Source organism: Oncorhynchus kisutch, linkage group LG1 (genome assembly GCF_002021735.2).
Source record: "Oncorhynchus kisutch isolate 150728-3 linkage group LG1, Okis_V2, whole genome shotgun sequence".
NCBI classification, from domain to species: domain Eukaryota; kingdom Metazoa; phylum Chordata; class Actinopteri; order Salmoniformes; family Salmonidae; genus Oncorhynchus; species Oncorhynchus kisutch.
This window is the reverse complement of record NC_034174.2, coordinates 44,541,686-44,562,742: the sequence shown is the minus strand read 5'-3', so window position 1 is coordinate 44,562,742 and position 21,057 is coordinate 44,541,686. Positions and strand designations below refer to the sequence as shown.

The 21,057-nt window shown below is 44.1% G+C and overlaps 1 protein-coding gene across 18 annotated transcripts in view; it reads right to left on the bottom strand.

Moving 5' to 3' along the window:
* The window catches only part of LOC109870016 (pleckstrin homology domain containing, family A member 6), a 180,572-nt gene that overhangs the window by 43,111 nt on the left and 116,404 nt on the right, over positions 1–21,057 (bottom strand). For 15 of the 18 annotated variants that reach the window (XM_031825423.1, XM_031825398.1, XM_031825379.1 and 12 more), the window contains one exon: positions 18,888–18,988. In XM_031825423.1, the coding sequence (XP_031681283.1) occupies positions 18,888–18,988 (101 nt within the window). Of the gene's footprint in view, positions 1–18,887; positions 18,989–19,111; positions 19,718–21,057 lie in introns of those variants that run through there. The other 3 variants (XM_031825435.1, XM_031825441.1, XM_031825437.1) reach the window with 3 other exon arrangements.

The window sequence follows — 21,057 nt, the reverse complement described above, 5'->3', positions numbered from 1 at the left end:
TCTCTCAGTTCATTCACTGTGTCCAGTTAAGACAATTTTTTAAAGTAATTGTAGTGTGTGCAATACTCTACATATTTTGTACTAATTGAGAACTTTGGTCTAATTCCCTGAGATCTTGATCTTCTCAGGAAAATCATAATTTTGGGGGGGTCACTGCCAGGTCCCAGGTCTGGCAGTACTGCTCCAGCAGGTCCAGGCTCTGCTGTAGGCCACATGCTGTGGGTGACAGGAAGGCACAGGTCATCTGCGAAAAGCAGGCATTTAACCACTGAATTGTAGAGGCTGACACCAGGGGCTGAGGATTTTACTAGAATAGTGGCCATGTCGTTGATGTAAATATTGAAGAGCGCTAGGCTCATATTGTAAACCTAGTGAAAGATCCCCCCCCCCCCCGGTTAAATAATTATATTATTCTCTTCCCAATTTTGATGCTGCACATTTTGCCAGTATACATTCATTTAATTATGTCATATGTTTTACCCCCTACACCACTTTCAATAGCTTTTTAGAACAGTCCTGTATGCCAAATACAATCAGATGCTTTTTGGAAGTTGATAAAGCAAGCATAAATGTTTATCAATCAGGGTGTGTAGGGTGCAAATATGATCGGTCATACTTGTTTTGGTATAAATCCAATTGGGCTTCTACTTAAGAGATCTCTCGCTTTCTACTTGTCCTCTCTCTCCCATTTCTTCTAGCTGTTATAAGGGATGCAGGTCATTGGCAACATGAGTCTGGATTGAAGATGTATGATTACCTGCTGTCCCCGGGCTCCGCCTGGAGGGGGATCGGGAGTGAGGAGAGCTGAGCGATGAATAGAGAGAGAGAGAGAGGGAGGAGAGGGGAGAGGGGTGTATAAGGATGACAGTGTAATAGACACTGGTGAGGGGGTGTAACCGGTGTTCATGGAATACTACTCTCTCCCTCGCTCCATTGAACACGGTGCAGGAGGCAACGGGAATGACGAACAGGGAACGGACAGATGTGCCAGACGAGTGCAGACGAGTGCAGATGTTCTCAACCGTTAAAACGGCAAACATGTCCCCTTTCTCCTTTCCTCCCTCCCCTCATTATTTCCATCCCATTTCCTTGAACCTTTCTCTTCTACTATCCTGTACCCCCTTCCTCCCCCTCCTCCCCTTCATCCCCCCATCTCCCCCCTCCCCCACCTCCCTGAACACAAGCTTCCTGTGATCCTGATGCTTTCTGATCTAATTTGTGTGTGTGTGTGTGTGTGTGTGGTTGTGTGTGTGGTTGTGTGTGTGTGTCTGTGTGTGTGTGTGTGTGTGTGTGTGTGTGTGTGTGTGTGTGTGTGTGTGTGTGTGTGTGTGTGTGTGTGTGTGTGTGTGTGTGTGTGTGTGTGTGTGTGTGTCCATAAGTTCGTAAGTGTGTGTGTGTGTGTGTGTAAACACCAAGGCCACGGATGTAGGGATACAGTACACAGTGTGCTTGACTAGTCAAACATGCCCTGGGGTACATTGGCGACACTTCTCTCTCTCTATGTCACTGAGTCTCTTCCATGTCAGGAAGAGGTAGACTACCTACCATCTTACAGATACGCTTCCTGTTACGCTCTGCTCTGGGCATCTACAGCTCATACTCTCTCTGAGACAATGGGAAAGGAGCCCCCTCTCTCTCTCTCTCTCTCTCTCTCTCTCTCTCTCTCTCTCTCTCTCTCTCTCTCTCTCGAATAGTAAGGGAAAATAAATTAACAGATAAATATTGGTGGTATTTACATTATGTTGTTTGTTCTGGTTGCCCTTTTCTCATGGCAACGGACCACATATCTTGCTGCTGTGCTTGCACACTGTGTTATTTTGTGGAACAGATATGGGAGTTTATCAATGTTTGATTTGTTTTCAAATTCTTTGTGGGTTTGTGTGATCTGTGGGAAATATGCATCTCTAAGGTGTTCATACATTTGGCAGATGGTTAAGAAGTGCAGCTCAGTTTCCACCTCATTTTGTGGGCAGTGTGCCTCAGAACCAGCTGGCTGAGGGGAGTCTTCTCTAGGTTAATCTCTCTGTAGACGAAGGCTTTGTGATGGAATGTGTAAGCATAAATACTACAACCACCTAAAAGGAAGTTAACAGCTATTTTCTGGATTTTGATAACTAGCAAGTATAGTATAAAGTATATTTTTACAGAATTCTGCATGCACAGTCTCAATTGGGTTTGTCCCATTTTGTAAATTATTGATTAGTGATTAGTGGGCCCCAGACCTCACAACCATAGAGGGCAATGGGTTCTATAACTGATTGAAGTATTTTTAGCAAGATTCTAATTGGGATGTCAAGTTTTATGTTCCTTTTGAAAGAGTAGAAGGCACTTCTTGACTGGTCTCCCAAATCATTCACAGCCTTGTGGAAGTAATTTATATATTTTTTATTCAACAAAGACATGGCTAACGTTTTACATTCTCCCAAACAATTGTTGCTATTTAGTTATTTTTGGGGGCGTTTTGTGTAACTTATTTTCTAACTTATTGTGTACATAATGTTGCTGCTACCATCTCTTATAACCGAAAATAACTTCTGGACATCAGAACAGCGATTATTCACCGTGGACTGGAATAAACTTTTTCCTTCAACGAGTCCGATGAGAAGGAACAGTCCTTCACTGGAACAGGCCCAGATCCACGCCTTTGCGTGAAGAAAAATGCAGGAAAAGGGGCCACAGATCAGGCAGCCTTTTGAGAATCCGTAGGTGAGCAAGTAACCTCCCACTGCCATCCGTTCTTCTTGCTAACGTGCAATCATTGGAAAATAAAATGGATGACCTACGATTAAAATGATCCTACCAAAATGATCCTACCTCACTGAGATGTTGCTAAACGACGATAAAGACAATATAGAGCTAGCGGGATTTTCCATGTTCTGGCAGAACAGAGATGCTACCTCTGGTAAGACAAGGGGTGGGTGGGTGTGTCTATTTGTCAATAACAGCTGGTGCGCAATGTCTAATATTAAAGAAGTCTCGAGGTATTGCTTGCCTGAGATAGAGTACCTTATGATTAGCTGTAGACCACACTATCTACCAAGCGAGTTCTCATCTATATTATTCATAGCCATCTATTTATCACCACAGAATGAAGCTGGCACTAAGACCGCTCTCAACCAAGGCCATAAGCAAAGAAGAAAATGCTCACCCAGAAGTGGCGCTCCTAGTGGCCCGGGACTTTAATGCAGGCAAACTTAAATCAGTTTTACCAAATTTTTACCAGCATGTCACAAGTGCAACCAGAGAAAAAAACATCATAAACCACCTTTACTCAACACACAGAGATGCATACAAAGCTCTCCCCCGCCCTCCTTTTGGAAAATCCTCCTGATTCCTGCTTACAAGCAAAAACAAAAGCAGGAAGTACCAATGACTCGCTCAATACGGAAGTCGTCAAATGATGTGGATGCTACACCACAGGACTGTTTTGCTAGCACAGACTGGAAAATATTCAGTGATTCATCCAATGGCATTGAGGAGTACACCACCTCAGTCATTAGCTTCATCAATAAGTGCATCGATGACGTCCCCACAGTGACTGTACGTACATATCCCAACCAGAAGCCATGGATCCACATCCACATTGAGCTAAAGGCTAGAAATGCCACTTTCAAAGAGCGAGAGACTAATCTGGACGCTTCTAAGAAATCCCGATATGCCCTTGGACAAACCATCAAACAAGCAAAGTGTCAATACAGGATTAAGATTGAATCATACTACACCGGCTCTGACACTCGTCGGATGTGGCAGGGCTTGAAAACTGTTAAGGACTACAAAGGGAAACCAAGACGCGAGCTGCGCAGTGATGCAAGCCTACCAGATGAGCTAAATGCATTTTATGCTCGCTTCGAGGCAAGCAACACTGAAGCATGCACAAGAGCACCGGCTGTTCTGGGTGACTGTGTGATAACGCTCTCGGTAGCCGATGTGAACAAAACCTTTAAACAGGTCAACATTCACAAAGCCGCTGGGCCAGGACATGTAATCGGATTACCAGGACATGTACTCAAAGCATGCGTGGACCAACTGTCAAGTGTCTTCACTAACATTTTCAACATCTCCCTGACAGAGTCTGTAATACCAACATGTTTCAAGCAGACCACCATAGTCCCTGTGCCAAGGAAGTGAAGGTAACCTGCCTAAATGATTACCGCACCGTGGCACTCATGTCGGTAGCCATGAAGTGCTTTGAATGGCTTGCCATGGCTCAAATCAACAGCATCCTCCCAGACACTCTAGAACCACTCCAATTCGCTTACCGCCCAAACAGATCCACAGATGACTCAATCTCAATTGCACTCCACAATTTCCCACTTAGACAAAAGGAACACCTATGTGAGAATGCTGTTCATTGACTACAGCTCAGCATTCAACACCATAGTGCCCAAGATGCTCATCACTAAGCTAAGGACTCTGGGACTAAACACCTCTCGCTGCAACTGGATCCTGAACTTCCTGATGGGCTGCCCCCAGGTGGTAAGAGTAGACAACAACACGTCTGCCACGCTGATCCTTAACACTGGGGCCCCTCAGGGGTGTGTACTTAGTCCCCTTCTGTATTCCCTGTTCACCCACGACTGCGTGGCCAAACACGACTCCAACACCATCATTAAGTTTGTTGACAACACAATAGTGGTAGGCCTGATCACTGACAACGATGAAACGGCCTATAGGGAGGGGGTCAGAGAACTGGCAGTGTGGTGCCAAGACAGCAACCTCTCTCTCAATGTGAGCAAGACAAAGGAGCTGATTGTGGACAACAGGAAAAGGCGGGCCGAACAGGCCCCCATTGACATCGACCGGGCTGTAGTGGAGCGGGTCCAGAGTTTCAAGTTCCTTGGTGTCCACATCACCAACGAACTATCATGGTCCAAACATTCCAAGACATTCATGAAGAGGGCATTACAAAACCTTTTCCCCATACGGAGACTGAAGAGATTTGGCATGGGTCCTCAGATCCTCAAAAGTTTCTATAGCTGCACCATCGAGAGCGTCCTGACCGGTTGCATCACCGCCTGGTACGGCAACTGCTCGGCATCTGACCTTAAGGTGCTACAGAGGCTACAGGCCAAGCTCCCTGTCATCCAGGAACTATACAATAGGAAAGCCCATAAAACTGTCCAGTCACCCAAGTCATAGACTGTTTTCTCTGCTACTGCACGGCAAGCGAAAGGCTCCTCAACAGCTTCTACCATAAGCCATAAGACTGCTGAACAATTAATAAAATTGCCACCGCACTATTTACATTGACACCCCCCTCTCTTTTGTACACTGCTGCTACTCGCTGTTTATTATCTATGCATAGTCACTTCACCCCCACCTACATGTACAAACTAACCTGTACCCCAGCACACTGACTTGGTACCGGTGGCCCCTGTATATAGCCTCATTATTGTTATTCTTATTGTGTTATTTTTTATTATTACTTTATATTTTAGTCTACTTGGTAAATATTTTCTTAACTCTTCTTGAACTGCACTGTTGTGCAGTAAGCATTTCACGGTAAAGTCTACACTTATTGTATTCGGTGCGTGTGACAAATAAAGTTTGATTTGATGAGAATACCTTGTTTTTGTTTTGGTTGGTTTGGTTGCCAATAAGGGTGTGTACAGTGTATACGTGGTCTGTCGTAAGGTATTTTGGTAGAAAGGAAATTTTTATGGTTTGCTCAAGACATTGTTTTCACTGATTGTTGGAGTCTGCTGTTGCTGATAGTCTTTCTCTCTCCCTCCTGTGTGTCTGTCTGTCTGGCTATCACAGAGCAAGCAGCATAGCCGTGGGAAGTCGTTTGGGGATGGGGGTGCTGTGACGCACTATATTGGTCCGCTAATACAGGACTAGCAAAGGTCCAGTGCACTACTTTTGTGCATTTTTTAAAAAGAAATGTGTTTGCCAGCATTTGTAACTTGAGTCTGATAATTGCTTGATACAGTGCCTTGCGAAAGTATTCGGCCCCCTTGTACTTTGCAACCTTTTGCCACATTTCAGGCTTCAAACATAAAGATATAAAACTGTATTTTTTGGTGAAGAATCAACAACAAGTGGGACACAATCATGAAGTGGAACGACATTTATTGGATATTTCAATTTTTTTTAACAAATCAAAAACTTAAAAATTGGGCGTGCAAAATTATTCGGCCCCCTTAAGTTAATACTTTGTAGCGCCACCTTTTGCTGCGATTACAGCTGTAAGTCGCTTGGGGTATGTCTCTATCAGTTTTGCACATCGAGAGACTGACATTTTTTCCCATTCCTCCTTGCAAAACAGCTCGAGCTCAGTGAGGTTGGATGGAGAGCATTTGTGAACAGCAGTTTTCAGTTCTTTCCACAGATTCTCGATTGGATTCAGGTCTGGACTTTGACTTGGCTATTCTAACACCTGGATATGTTTATTTTTGAACCATTCCATTGTAGATTTTGCTTTATGTTTTGGATCATTGTCTTGTTGGAAGACAAATCTCCGTCCCAGTCTCAGGTCTTTTGCAGACTCCATCAGGTTTTCTTCCAGAATGGTCCTGTATTTGGCTCCATCCATCTTCCCATCAATTTTAACCATCTTCCCTGTCCCTGCTGAAGAAAAGCAGGCCCAAACCATGATAGTGCCACCACCATGTTTGACAGTGGGGATGGTGTGTTCAGGGTGATGAGCTGTGTTGCTTTTACGCGAAACATAACATTTTGCATTGTTGCCAAAAAGTTCAATTTTGGTTTCATCTGACCAGAGCACCTTCTTCCACATGTTTGGTGTGTCTCCCAGGTGGCTTGTGGCAAACTTTAAACGACACTTTTTATGGATATCTTTAAGAAATGGCTTTCTTCTTGCCACTCTTCCATAAAGGCCAGATTTGTGCAATATACGACTGATTGTTGTCCTATGGACAGAGTCTCCCACCTCAGCTGTAGATCTCTGCAGTTCATCCAGAGTGATCATGGGCCTCTTGGCTGCATCTCTGATCAGTCTTCTCCTTGTATGAGCTGAAAGTTTAGAGGGACGGCCAGGTCTTGGTAGATTTGCAGTGGTCTGATACTCCTTCCATTTCAATATTATCGCTTGCACAGTGCTCCTTGGGATGTTTAAAGCTTGGGAAATCTTTTTGTATCCAAATCCGGCTTTAAACTTCTTCACAACAGTATCTCGGACCTGCCTGGTGTGTTCCTTGTTCTTCATGATGCTCTCTGCGCTTTTAACGCACCTCTGAGACTATCACAGTGCAGGTGCATTTATACGGAGACTTGATTACACACAGGTGGATTGTATTTATCATCATTAGTCATTTAGGTCAACATTGGATCATTCAGAGATCCTCAATGAACTTCTGGAGAGAGTTTGCTGCACTGAAAGTAAAGGGGCTGAATAATTTTGCACGCCCAATTTTTCAGTTTTTGATTTGTTAAAAAAGTTTGAAATATCCAATAAATGTCGTTCCACTTCATGATTGTGTCCCACTTGTTGTTGATTCTTCACAAAAAAATACAGTTTTATATCTTTATGTTTGAAGCCTGAAATGTGGCAAAAGGTCGCAAAGTTCAAGGGGGCCGAATATTTTCGCAAGGCACTGTGTATGTTTTCTAGTTTCTTGAAATACTTTGCAAATGCAACTTAAAGCTGAAATGGTGTATTCATTATTTTTCTATTTTTGTAAATGCTCTTATCCAGAGCAATCATTTTCATATGTTTTTGTACTGGTGCCAAGTGAGAATCAAACCCACAACCCTAGCATTGCAAGTACCATGCTCTACCAACTGAGCCACGGCATCATATCACATCATCACAAACCCCTTGATGCCTCCATGTACTCAATTACTGTATTGTCCATTGTTCTTCTTCATGGTGATGGAAAGTCTACAGGTACAAACCTAGATGACCAGCCTATGTACAATACAGTAATGTACATTTACATTAAGTGGTTTGTAAGGATCGTAAATTAATACTACACAAACAGTGGTTGCATTCCATGTTATTTTATATGGATATAATATTTTATTTTATATGTATCTTAGGTGTCTTTGCCCATAACTTTGCACCTTTTGATGTAAATGCTTGAGAACAAGGTTTTGTTCTTTCTAGATTCCATTACAATGACAATCACAAAGAAAGGGGCAGGGCAAAAACTCACAACAAACCTTTCATTCATTCTTCCAGCTAATAGTAGTAAATGCCAAGTGCATTACTTTTGTGATTTTTGTATTTTTATTATTGTTACATTTTTTTTCAGGGGGTAGTGCAGCACCCTCAACACCCCTACTTGTCGTGGTTATGGCAAGCAGTAAACGAGTCACAGACAGTCATCCCACCACTCAGACAGTATAGCTAATGGGTGTCATTACCAAGACATGAGCTGGGATAATTTGTAATAGTGTAACTTGTAACTTCCCTGCACTGTACCAAAGTGTGTGTGTGTGTGTGTGTGTGTGTGTGTGTCTATGTGTGTGTGTGTCTTGGAGAGCATCCAAGGTAGACAGACAAGCAGACACAGATAGAACACACGTGTTGCTCCCAGGCTGAGTACAAGGTAACGCAATAAACAACCCTACAACCCTGACCCTGGGAAACCACACCAAGCTGGGAAGAGGGCAGATGATGAAGGGAGGCGGAGATGGAGAGAGAGAAACAGAGAGAGAGAGTGAGAGGGTGGCATGGGGAGAGGGAGAGAGAGGAAGAATGGTGATAAGGGGAGTGTGGGACTCGAAGGGAGGAAAGACACAAAAAAATACAACCATTCAAATTGACTTTACAAACAGATACAATCAGAGGTTGGGCAGGCTGGGGGGAAAGGGAGTATGGGACTGCAACAAGGGAGGTAGAAAAAGAGAGAGCCAGGCCAAGCATATCCCTTACAGAAAAACCACAGGATTTCATGTGGAAAATCACAATATTTCTAATGAGTAGAAATGTCATGTTTTCACGTGTGTAGTTTCATGTTATCACATGTAGCTTTACATGTTGTCACGTTATCACATTAACTTCACATGAGATCACGTGAAATTCATGTGTTTTTTACGTAAGGGACTACAACACATGATCCTACATATTATATCGAAGTCCCGCTACAATGCACAGCTCTCTAGATTCATACAACATGGGCTCTCTCTACAACATATATTCCTGACGTCTATGTCCCGCTGTAATACAAAACACTCCGGATGTCTACACCCCTGCCTGCTGCAACACTGGATGCTCCATATGAATGCCCTGCATATCTCTATATGAATGAATGTTCACCATATTCATACCCTGCACACCTACACTACCGTTCAAAAGTTTGGGGTTTAGAAATATCCCTGTTTTTGAAAGAAAAGCACATTTTCTTGTCCGTTAAAAATAGCATAAAATTGATCAGAAATACATTATTAATGTTGTAAATTGCTATTGTAGCTGGAAACGGCGGATTTTGTGTCTCTAAACAGAATAGAAAAAGGAGTGGGAGTCTTCGGTGCACAACTGTGCAGTCTCAACGTCAACAGTGAAGAGGCGGCTCCGGGATGCTGGCCTTCTAGGCAGAGTTTCTCTGTCCAGTGTCTGTGTTCTTTTGCACATCTTAATATGTTCTATTTATTGGCCAGTCTGAGATACTGTATGGCTTTTCTTTGCAACTCTGACTAGAAAGCCAGCATCCCGGAGTCATCTCTTCACTGTTGACATTGAGACTGGTGTTTTGCGGGCACTTTTTAATGAAGCTGCCAGTTGAGGACTTGTGAGGTGTCTGTTTCTCAAACTAGACACTCTAATGTACTTGTCCTCTTGCTCAATTGTGCACCGGGTCCTCCCACTCCTCTTTCTATTCTGGTTAGAGACAGTTTGCGCTGTTCAGTGAAGGGAGTAGTACACAGCTTTGTACGAGATCTTCCGTTTTTTGGCAATTTCTCACATGGAATAGCCTTCATTTCTCAGAACAAGAATAGACTGACAAGTTTCAGAAGAAATTCTGGACATTCTGAGCCTGTAATCGAACCCACAAAGCTGATGCCCCAGATACCCAACTAGTCAAAAGAAGGCCAGTTTCATTGCTTCTTTAATCAGAACAACAGTTTTCAGCTGTGCTACCATAATTGCAAAAGGGTTTTCTAATGGTCAATTGGCCTTTTAAAATTATAAACTTGGATTAGCTAACACAACGTGCCATTGGAACACAGGAGTGATGGTTGCTTATAATGGGCCTCTGTACGCCTACATAGACATTCCATGAAAAAATCTGCCGTTTCCAGCTACAATAGTCCTTTACAACATTAACAATGTCTACAGTGTACTTCTGATCAATTTGATGTTATTTTAATGGACAAAAAAAATGTGTGTAACGGTATTCGTCGTCTGAAGAAGAATCATCGGACAAAAGCGCAGCGTGGTAAGTGTTCTGGGCTGTGGGGGAGCACTGGAGCTCTGGTGCACAGCCTTGGCACCACTCCTCCAGGCTGTATGCCTACTTTAGCCTGGCCCCTCCAGAGTGCAGGCACAGGTCGAACCGGGCTGTGGGGGAGCACTGGAGATCTAGTGCTTAACACTCGCACCTCTCCATTAGGCTCAATGCCCACTTTCGCCCGGCACGGCCGAAGCGCAGGCATAGGATGAACTGAACCCTCCCAGCGCCCCGAGGACACAGTACGCAGAGCCGGCGCAGGATACCCTCGGCCGAAACCGCGCACCGGAGACCAAACGTGCTGAGCTGGCACAATCCGCCCTGGCTAGATGCCCACTCTCGCATGGCACTTGCGGGGGGCTGGCATATAACGCTCCGGGCTATGAGCGCGCACTGGAGACACCGTGCGCTTCACTGCATAACACGGTGCCTGACCAGTACCACGCTGCTTCCGGTAGGCACGGGGAGTTGGCTCAGGTCTATCGCCTGACCGCCAATCTCCCCGTGTGCCCACACCCCCAAAATAATTGGGCTGCCACTCGTGCCTGCTGCTCTGCCTTGTCTCATATCGCCGCCTCTCAGCTTTAGCTGCCTCTAGTTCTTCCTTCGGGCGACGATATTCCCCAGCCTGTCTCCAGGGTCCCTGTCCGTCCAATATCTCCTCGCAAGTCCAGGAGTCCTGAACCCTCTGCTCCTCGTTACCATGCTGCTTGGTCCGTTTGTGGTGGGTAGATCTGTAACGGTATTCGTCGTCTGAAGAAGAATCATCGGACCAAAGCGCAGCGTGGTAAGTGTTCATGTTACTTTATTTAAAACTGAACACTCTAACAAAAATAACAAAGAGAATAACCGAAACAGTCCTGTAAGGTGCAAAACACTAAACAGAAATTAACTACCCACAAAAACCCTTTGGAAAAGTATGGTTCCCAATCAGAGACAACGATAGACAGCTGTCCCTGATTGAGAACCATACCCGGCCAAAACAAAGAAATACAAAAACATAGTAAAAGGAACATAGAATGCCCACCCAAATCACACCCTGACCAAACCAAAATAGAGACGTAAAAAGCTCTAAGGTCAGGGCGTGACAATGTGCTTTTCTTTCAAAAACAAGGACATTTCTAAGTGACCCCAAACATTTGAACGGGTTGTGTACGTCTGGCGTATCTAGAGTATGTCCTGGGCTGGGAATGACCCCTCTCACCCCAGAGAACACGGAATGTTTTCCTCATAAAAAGACTACATGAACCTATCTAAACCTGCTGATGACAACAGCACAGCACCATCCCACTGGATATCTTAACACTGTGAAACCACAATATCTGTTCTGGGCTGGTGGGAGAATGTGTGTGTATTATTATGGTGTATGTGACTCTCACATTCTCACAGCAGAATTAGACGTTTTTGCACTTTTCTCCAAACTTCAAGTGTTTTCCACACCCTGGGTTGCTCCTCCTGCTCAACATCGTTCCTTTTCTACAAATGACACATTTAGAAGTTGCTCTGAACATCACATTTTGAAGTTAAAGGGATATTTCAGGATTTTGGCAAAATCTACTTCCCCAGCGTCACATCAACTCGTGGATACCATTTGTACGCCTCTGTGTCCAGTATGAAGGAAGCTAGAGGTAGTTCTGAAAGCCAATGCTAACTAGCATTAGTGCCTGGACTGTATCCTATCGGTATGTGCTATCATGCTAATGTTTTGGATAGGGTTAAAACTTTGAATTTAGGCATTCATTCTGAATGGTTAAGGTAAAGGTAAAGGTTTGGGATAGGGTTAAAACGAAATAAAAATAAACAAGTGTCTACCACTGGATTGGACACGCAACCTTCTGATCCGGAGTGATGGGATTACACACACTGGGATTACGAACACTGGGATTTAACAGGCGACCTTCTGATCCGGAGTGATGGGATTACACACACTGGGATTACGAACACTGGGATTTAACAGGCGACCTTCTGATCCGGAGTGATGGGATTACACACACTGGGATTACGAACACTGGGATTTAACAGGCGACCTTCTGATCCGGAGTGATGGGATTACGCACATCCGTCACCCCCGTGCACAACGCCATAGAAAAACCCAAGCCTACTTGATGGTAATAGCGCTCACTGTTGCCCCCCAGTGGCCGGATTTGTAGGCATTTCCCGATGTCCTCAAGACAAGGGCGTCCAATTAAGAAGTCAATCTTGAGCAATCTGCCTGGTTGAGGGCTGTATACTGATTACATGGTGATTATTTGAGGGCTTTTTGCAACCCTAGTTGTTTGTGCACGCATATGAATCTGGGTCTGGGCACACTACAGACACACACACAAACAAACACGTTGTTCCCCCAGGTTTGATGATGGTGGGTATCTCAGAGGCGGGGTAGTTCTAACAGAGTAGCAGAGAGAGAACCGTCAGACTGATACAGTGCTGCTGCACTAAACTTATGTAAGACCCCTTCATCAATATTCTATCAGTGTTCTCATTGCATGGCCATGGCTGACTGAACCCAATGAAACAGCAGCTAATACAATAGGGATGTTGCACATGACAGCAGCTGATACAGCTACACCAGATAGCCTCTACTGTATCTTGACCTGATCACTTTGACAAGGTAAGCATAACAGACCTCACTTCGACACAGGTCTGTCTCTCTCTCTCTTTCTCGCTCTCTCGCTCTCTCTCTCTCTCACTCTCGCTCTCTCTCTCTCTCTTTCTCTCTCTCTTTCTCTCTCACTCTCGCTCTCACTCAAGCTTTAGTAAAATGACAAGGCCACTGAGATAATAAAAACAACAATAAAAGTCACAAATAAATAATAGTAATAGTGATTAGAGAAAGGGGAATATACATATCATTTATTAGTAAATAAAGCTCCGCCTTATCTCAGCTCACTGGTCACGATGGCAACACCCATCCGTAGCACGCGCTCCAGCAGGTGTATCTCACTGATCATCCCTAAAGCCAACACCTCATTTGGCCGCCTTTCGTTCCAGTACTCTGCTGCCTGTGACTGGAACGAATTGCAAAAATCGCTGAAGTTGGAGACTTTTATCTCCCTCACCAACTTCAAACATCAGCTATCTGAGCAGCTAACCGATCGCTGCAGCTGTACATAGTCTATTGGTAAATAGCCCACCCTTTTCACCTACCTCATCCCCATACTGTTTTTATTTATTTACTTTTCTGCTCTTCTGCACACCAATATCTCTACCTGTACATGACCATCTGATCTTTTATCACTCCAGTGTTAATCTGCAAAATTGTAATTATTTGCCTACCTCCTCATGCCTTTTGCACACATTGTATGTAGACCCCCCCTTTGTTTTCTACTGTGTTATTGACTTGTTAATTGTTTACTCCATGTGTAACTCTTTGTTGTATGCTCACACTGCTATGCTTTATCTTGGCCAGGTCGCAGTTGCAAATGAGAACTTGTTCTCAACTAGCCTACCTGGTTAAATAAAGGTGAAATAAAATAAAAAATAAAAATTTATTACAAATGAAATACAGAAACATCTCATTTAAATAAGTATTCACACCCCTGAGTCAATACTCTGTAGACGCACCTTTGGCAGTGATTACAGCCGTGAGTATTTCTGGGTAAGTCTAAGTGCTTTGCAAACCTGGATTGTACATTTTCTCTCCATTATTCTTTTCAGAATTCTTCAAGCTCTGTCAAGTTGATTGTTGTTCATGGCTAGACAGCCATTTTCAAGTCTTGCCATTGATTCTCAAGCAGATTTAAGTCAAAATGGTGACTAAGGAACATTTAATGTCATCTTGGTAAGTAACTCCAGTGTAGAGTTTGCCTTGTGTTTTAGGCTATTGTCCTGCTGGAAGGTGAATTTGTTTGCCAGTATCTTTTGGAAAGCAGACTGAACCAGGTTTTCCTCTAGAATTGTGCCTTTGCGTATAGCTGTATTCCGTTTCTTTTCATCCTAAGAAACTCCCTAGTTCTTGCCGATGACAAGCATACCCATAATATGATGCAGCCACCTCCATGCTTGAAAATATGAAGAGTGGTATTCAGTGATGTGTTGTATTGGATTTACCCCAAACATGTGTGGGGCACAGATATTGGGGTAGTCAGTCAAAAATCATGATAACCACTACTATTGAATACTTAATGGGTCCATGCAACTTATTATGTGAATTGATCAGCACATTTTTACTTCCAAACTTATTTAGGCTTGCCTTAACAAAGGGGTTGAATACTTATTGACATCAAGACATTTCAGCTTGACAATTTGTATTAATTTGTAACAAATTCAACCAACAAAATTCCACTTTGACATTATGGGATATTCTGTGTAGATCAGTGACACAAAAAAAATACATTTTAAATTCAGGCTGTAAAACAACAAAATGTGGAAATATTAAAAAGGTGTGAATACTTTCTGAAGGCATTGTAAATATTATAAGAGATTGACTGAGAGATTGTGTGTGTCTCTCTCTCTCGCTCCCATAACACATAACACATAGACACGTAAGCACTTCCAAGGCAGAATGCATAATCTGTGAGAATATTTGACATGGGAATATCTCACACTCGGGTGACACCCCTCTGAGTGAAGGTGGTATGGACCATGAGATTTACTCTCACCATGGGGTTGAATAACTAGTGCACTCCCTGAGGGTGTGCACGTATGGTCTCTCTCTCACACACACACACACACACACACACACACACACACACACACACACACACACACACACACACACACACACACACACACACACACACACACACACACACACACACACACAAACACAAACGCAATGCAGCCTCACTGGTGGCAACAAGATAGAGCAAGTACTGTATATTATACAACCTTCACATAAGAAGCTCAAGAAAAATCACACATACACATACAAATACACATCTAGCTGTAACTCAGTCTTAAGACACTAGTTAACCAGTCATACACACCGTACACACACACACCACACCCCGGCCAAGTGTTCTCGTTTAATAATTTACTTCAATTCATGGGAAGGAAAAGGCTGCTTTGAAAAATGCTGTGAGCTGAGAGGTGTCTGTTAGACATTATAGCCTTTTACAAGTCTAAACCATGCAGGGTTGAACCAAGTGTGGTCAGATAGGGATGAGCCTAGATACTGTAGATAGTGTTGTAATGGCTGGGTGACCCCGATCATAAATAAGGTCTATTCCCGGTTCCAACTACACCTCTGTGTCTGTTACCTCAGCCTGTACTTAGTGAACCTGCAGGTACGGTCAAGTTGGAACAACAGACCCAGGCTGCCCCTTCAGTTTGGAGCTCACAGCAAAACAACAGTCCTTGCAGTCCTGGCTCATATCCAAAGTGTTAGAGCTTACACAATTTCCATTAAGCATTTAATGAAGCATTCATGCCTTCATGAAAAAGAAAGTGTGTCAGTAGTGAAAAGTAAAGTCAAAGCAGTCCACCTCTGAAACATAATCTTATAATCAAAGGTGAAAATGTAGTTTAGAGTCTCCCCTCTCCCCCGCACCCTCTCTCTCTCTCATTGGTCTCTTTTTGAAATGACAGGTGTCATAAAGAAGGAGTTCTACAGGAATCCCAGCCCAAGGCTCCAGGTGCGTGCTCAAACTCGACTTCCATCCTGTCCCGTCTCCTCCCCTCCTCAGCCCAGAGGGGCCCCGCCAGACAAGACGAAAGGGGCCAGCCCAGAAACAAAATCTCGCCTCCCTCCGCTAACAACAGCCAGAACAAAATCAGACCAGATCACCACCCTGTATTAGTACTGAGAACACGCAAACACCATGACATACCTGTACAGTCTGTCTGTCTCCTACACAGCACTTAGACCTGCATACCTGGCCTCACACTCTCCTATACTTAAACATTGTGCCATACAGTATATTAATAACCCCACGTACTGTCTACTATCTAACCCCGAATACCTAGCTAATAATGAGAGTCACTTCCCTGAAACATTACAATACGAACCACAACGAAACAAAAAAGCACAAAAAGGTCTTCAACATCAAAAAAAAAGCATGTACTTGGTTGACTGTTTCAACAGGGATCGTCAGATCCTGAAACTTCAGTGTTATAACACCATAACCACGAACAGCATTTTGTAGACCTACGCATCACTTCCAGTTCCAGTCCACACTGTAAATACCTGGAAGACTAAAGGTCACTGGAAACCTCCGGCTGCTCTGCTCCATCCTCATGACTCATACTGTCTCACGCTCACACCTCCTCCCTGTACAATCAACACTGGGCAGCAGGATAACAGCATGGAGGGGAGGAGACTAATAACCTTTCAGTGGCCAGCACCACCACCACCAGCACCACCACCAGCACCACCACAATACAGCTGAATAGGATACCTAGAATACTGTGTCAGTCAGTACGAACATTATCCCTGTACTGTCTCTGAAAAGCTTTTGGGATACAAGTCATTGAAACATTTACTGGCGTTTAACTTTTTCTGTTGCGTAACAATCCCATTTAGGAAGAGTGGGAGCATTCTGACATCACGTGCATAAAGCAACTCATGCGACCGTTAAAGGTATTTGGAAATCACTTGTGAAAAGGTACATTTCTTATTTATTTTTTTGCCTGTTTCTTCTTCTACTGCTATTTGCCTTTCAAACCATGCACATAGACATATGGAAGTCTACAGAGGAGCCAGTGTAACGGGCTGAACCCTCTAGCTGCTGGTATACAGTACATAGTCTACTGCTTCGTAGAACTGTCAGGCAAATGCCATGTCACCGCGGCTGTCACAACAGGTCTCGTATCAACACCGACACACAGAGACGCTGTGGCAACAACCAATGGCACACAGCAACGCTATCCACAAAGAAACACTCCGATACATGTACTGTACAACCCATACATTGTCTTAACCACCAAACACAAATGAGACCAGGTAATCCAAATATTTCAAGAAGAGATTTGACTAATTGTGGAATATTGCAAAACGTTATTGCATCACCTTTTCTGAAACAGACAGTTTGTTTGTCAATCCAAAGATGCGTTCTAGCTTGACAGTGATTGCGCTTTTATGGCGATAAATCTGGAATCCTTTTAGTTTATGGTACTAGAGAGGATTTGTTGATTTGTGACATATGTCTACTGACAGGGACTGTGTTGGGAAATAGCTTGAGCTGGTACTGCAGCGCCAAATTCTGAGATGGGGATTAATATGCATTGGCTGTGTTAAATAAATCATATGAATGAACTTGATATTGTGACGTGGTGCTAGGTAGGGGTTTATGTAAGACTGTTTGTTCTCTCCTGACCATCCCTCAGCTACTGCCTGGAAGACCAGAGAGGAATGCACTGTGGCAGGACACTCACTCTCCTTCCACTTCTCTTTCTCTCCTTCTCTCTTTCACTCTGTCTCCCTCCCCCTCTCTCTCTCTCTCTCTCTCTCTCTCTCTCTCTCCCCCTCTCTCATGCTGTTTGTGTTTGTCTCCCTCTCTTTCACCATTCTGTTTATTCATGAGCACTTCGGTGCAAAGTACAGTGTGAGCAAACACACACTCACACTCATAATCACACACACATGCATGTGCATGTACACACGGGCGTGCACACACACACACACACACACAGTAAATATATGAGTTTGGTTTTGACATGCTGCCAGACATCTCTGCTTATTCCCCACTATCCCCCATTGTCCCCTAATGTCACTGGGTTGTATGAGTGGCTATCACATGTCTCCCCAGCATCTACCCCCCCCCCCCCCCCGAAAAACATCACCCCGAATCCTGGATAGAGTATTTCAATGGCCCCAATATCACTTCTGCTCTCTCTGTCCAGGGTGACCATCATATAGTGTACAAAACGTTAGGAACATCTTCCTAATATTGAGTAGCATCCCTTTTTGCCCTCAGAACAGCCTCAATTCGTGGGGGCATGGACTCTACATGGTGTCAAAAGCGTTCCACAGGGATGCTGGCCAATGTTGACTCCAATGCTTCCCATAGTTGTGTCAAGCTAGATGTCCTGTGGGTGGTGGACCATTCTTGATAAACACGGGAAAATGTTGAGCGTAAAAACCCCAGCAACATTGCAGTTCTTGACACACTCAAACCGGTGCATCTGGCACCTACTACCATACCCCGTTCAAAGGCACTTAAATATGTTGTCTTGCCCATTCACCCTCTGAATGGCATAGGTACACAATCAATGTCTCAACTGTCTCAAGGCTAAAAAAAATCCTTCTTCAACATGTGTTCTTCACTTTTATCTAAACTGACTGGAGTGGATTTAACAGGTGACATTAATAAGGGATGTCATGTTCCTAATGTTTTGTACACTCAGTACTCATTGTACTTGTTTAACTACTGTATCCTCTCAAACCACCCAATATTCACTTTCCTAAAGGTCATTCTCCCTCTCGCCTCACTGACCACCTGCCCCAAATGTTATCCCCCACATCTTGGAAACTCAAGAAGTCCCCAAAAAATATTGCTTCATCATCATATCACTGCTTCATCGTCATCATAATCACCATCATTGTCATCATCATCCTCATCATCATCATACTTAGCCCTAGAGGGTACTGACCTTAAAGGCGTGCTTGCGGCTGATGTTATCCAGCACCTGCACTTCTCCGATCCGAAAGCTGAGCAGAGGAAGACTTCCCAACACTCCTTCCTCCTTCTCGTCTGGGTAGGAGGAAGAGGGGAAAAAAGAGAGAGAAAGAATAAAGATTGGGATCAAAATCAACAAAAAAATCACATCTTTTAGAAAACGCGACAGAGATATATTATAACAGAAAGGGTCCACACCTACAGTAAATAAAGAGGGGTGAATAGTAAACGCACAGTCTGGTGTCGCAGTTTGCAAACTCCTCTAGTGGTAGCTGCAGCTGTAGCTGGCTTAGTGAGCACTACCATTGAACATCCCTGGAACAACACCCACGTCCCACTGTAGGGGAAATATCAATTTTGGTCCAGAAGTCCAGTGATAAGTGACACACTCACACACACACACACACAGAAACTCGCGTAAAATCCAACGGCGGTCAGATATTTTTTTTTAAATGAGCGGAGCGCTGGGGAAGGAAGAGGAGTGCGAGAGCGGCACTTGTGCTGATTAAATAATGGAGCAGATGATGACAATTTCGAGGGCTGGCGATGAGGCTGACAGGGAGTCCACAGTAGTAGCTGCTGCCCTCCTTATCTCTCTCTCCCTCGTTCCCTCTTTCTCTCTCGCTCTGCCTGGCTCTTTTGCACTCTCTCTCAGCTGATCCCTCTCTTGTTCTCTCTCTCTCTCTCTCTCTCTCTCGGCTGATCCCTCTCTCGCTCTATCTCTCTAAGCAGAGCTGTACTGCGTAGATGTAAGAGCCTTCCTCGGTTGCAGAGCACACGTGTGTTTGAGAGAGAGCGGAATAGAGAAAGAGAGGGAGGGAGAGACTGAGAGGAGGGATGGGGGAGGGGGAGCTGTGTTTGTGCAATCATACAGTACTATTTGCTGTGTGTGTGTGTGTGTGTGTGTGTGTGTGTGTGTGTGTGTGTGTGTGTGTGTGTGTGTGTGTGTGTGTGTGTGTGTGTGTGTGTGTGTGTGTGTGTGTGTGCGTGCGTGCGTGCGTGCGTGCGTGCGTGTTTGTGTGTGCGTGTGTGTGTGTGATAGCGATCAGCCAATGTGACTCAGTGTTGCTGGAATCCTGAATACTGGCCTTCAGCTAACTGTACCTGCCCTCTCTCCACCAATCAAAGAGCAGGGTTTTCTGCAACACACAGAAAAGGTAAATAGCCACTCCTCTTTCCCTCAAACAAATTCAAACTTGAGCTCACAAGTTCTGTATTTCATTGCAAAAATCTGTTCATTCTCAAACAGTTCTACCCTACAACTGAACTATCTTATAAAGGCTATCAAGTTGTATTAAATATACTGTATCACATAAACATAGTCGCACATTAATAACGGATGTAATAAGAAACTATGTGATTTATTTCCAAACAGCCTTTCAAAGTCGTCTCAAGATAATCCCAAGGAGAAGACTGGTGAGAAGAAACAGAGTTGTGATTGTGAAACCTGTGGCAGAGCTTCTCAGTGTTCACCAATAAACGCCGTGCCCATCCAGAGACACAGAGACGCTAGGAGAGGCAAAACACACAGCAAACACACCTCTGAAAACACACACTTCTGAAGACACTCCTGCTAGCACAAACACCTATGAAGAAGAAAGTTGCCTACAATGTCACCTCATCCTGACTCAAGTCTGACACTACACAGACTCCCTCCCCTGTGTGTGTGTGTGTGTGTGTGTGTGTGTGTGTGTGTGTGTGTGTGTGTGTGTGTGTGTGTGTGTGTGTGTGTGTGTGTGTGTGTGTGTGTGTGTGTGTGTGTGTGTGTGTGTGTGTGTGTGTGTGTGCGTGCGTGGGGGTGGGTGGGTGTATGTGTGAGAGAGAGAAGACACAGGATCAGGGTAAATCTGCTCCCTAACAGCTATATATTAGCATCCCAAAACAACAGCATATCAACGCTTCTGAAGATGCCAATTAGTTAAGTAACGCACAAACACTCTATTTAGCAAAGAATTCCTCTATATTTACTGTACACTCAGGGTCAGCTAGGACATTGGTAACTTGTGACATCAAGTCCCTGACTGTACTTACAGCATTAGGCAGTCATGTATTTTGCTCTGTTGGGAATTGGATATTTGGAATGTTTTATGATCCTTTGGAGATGGGGGTGGTATGTAGTGCTAGAGTTGTTAGAGTTGCAGAAA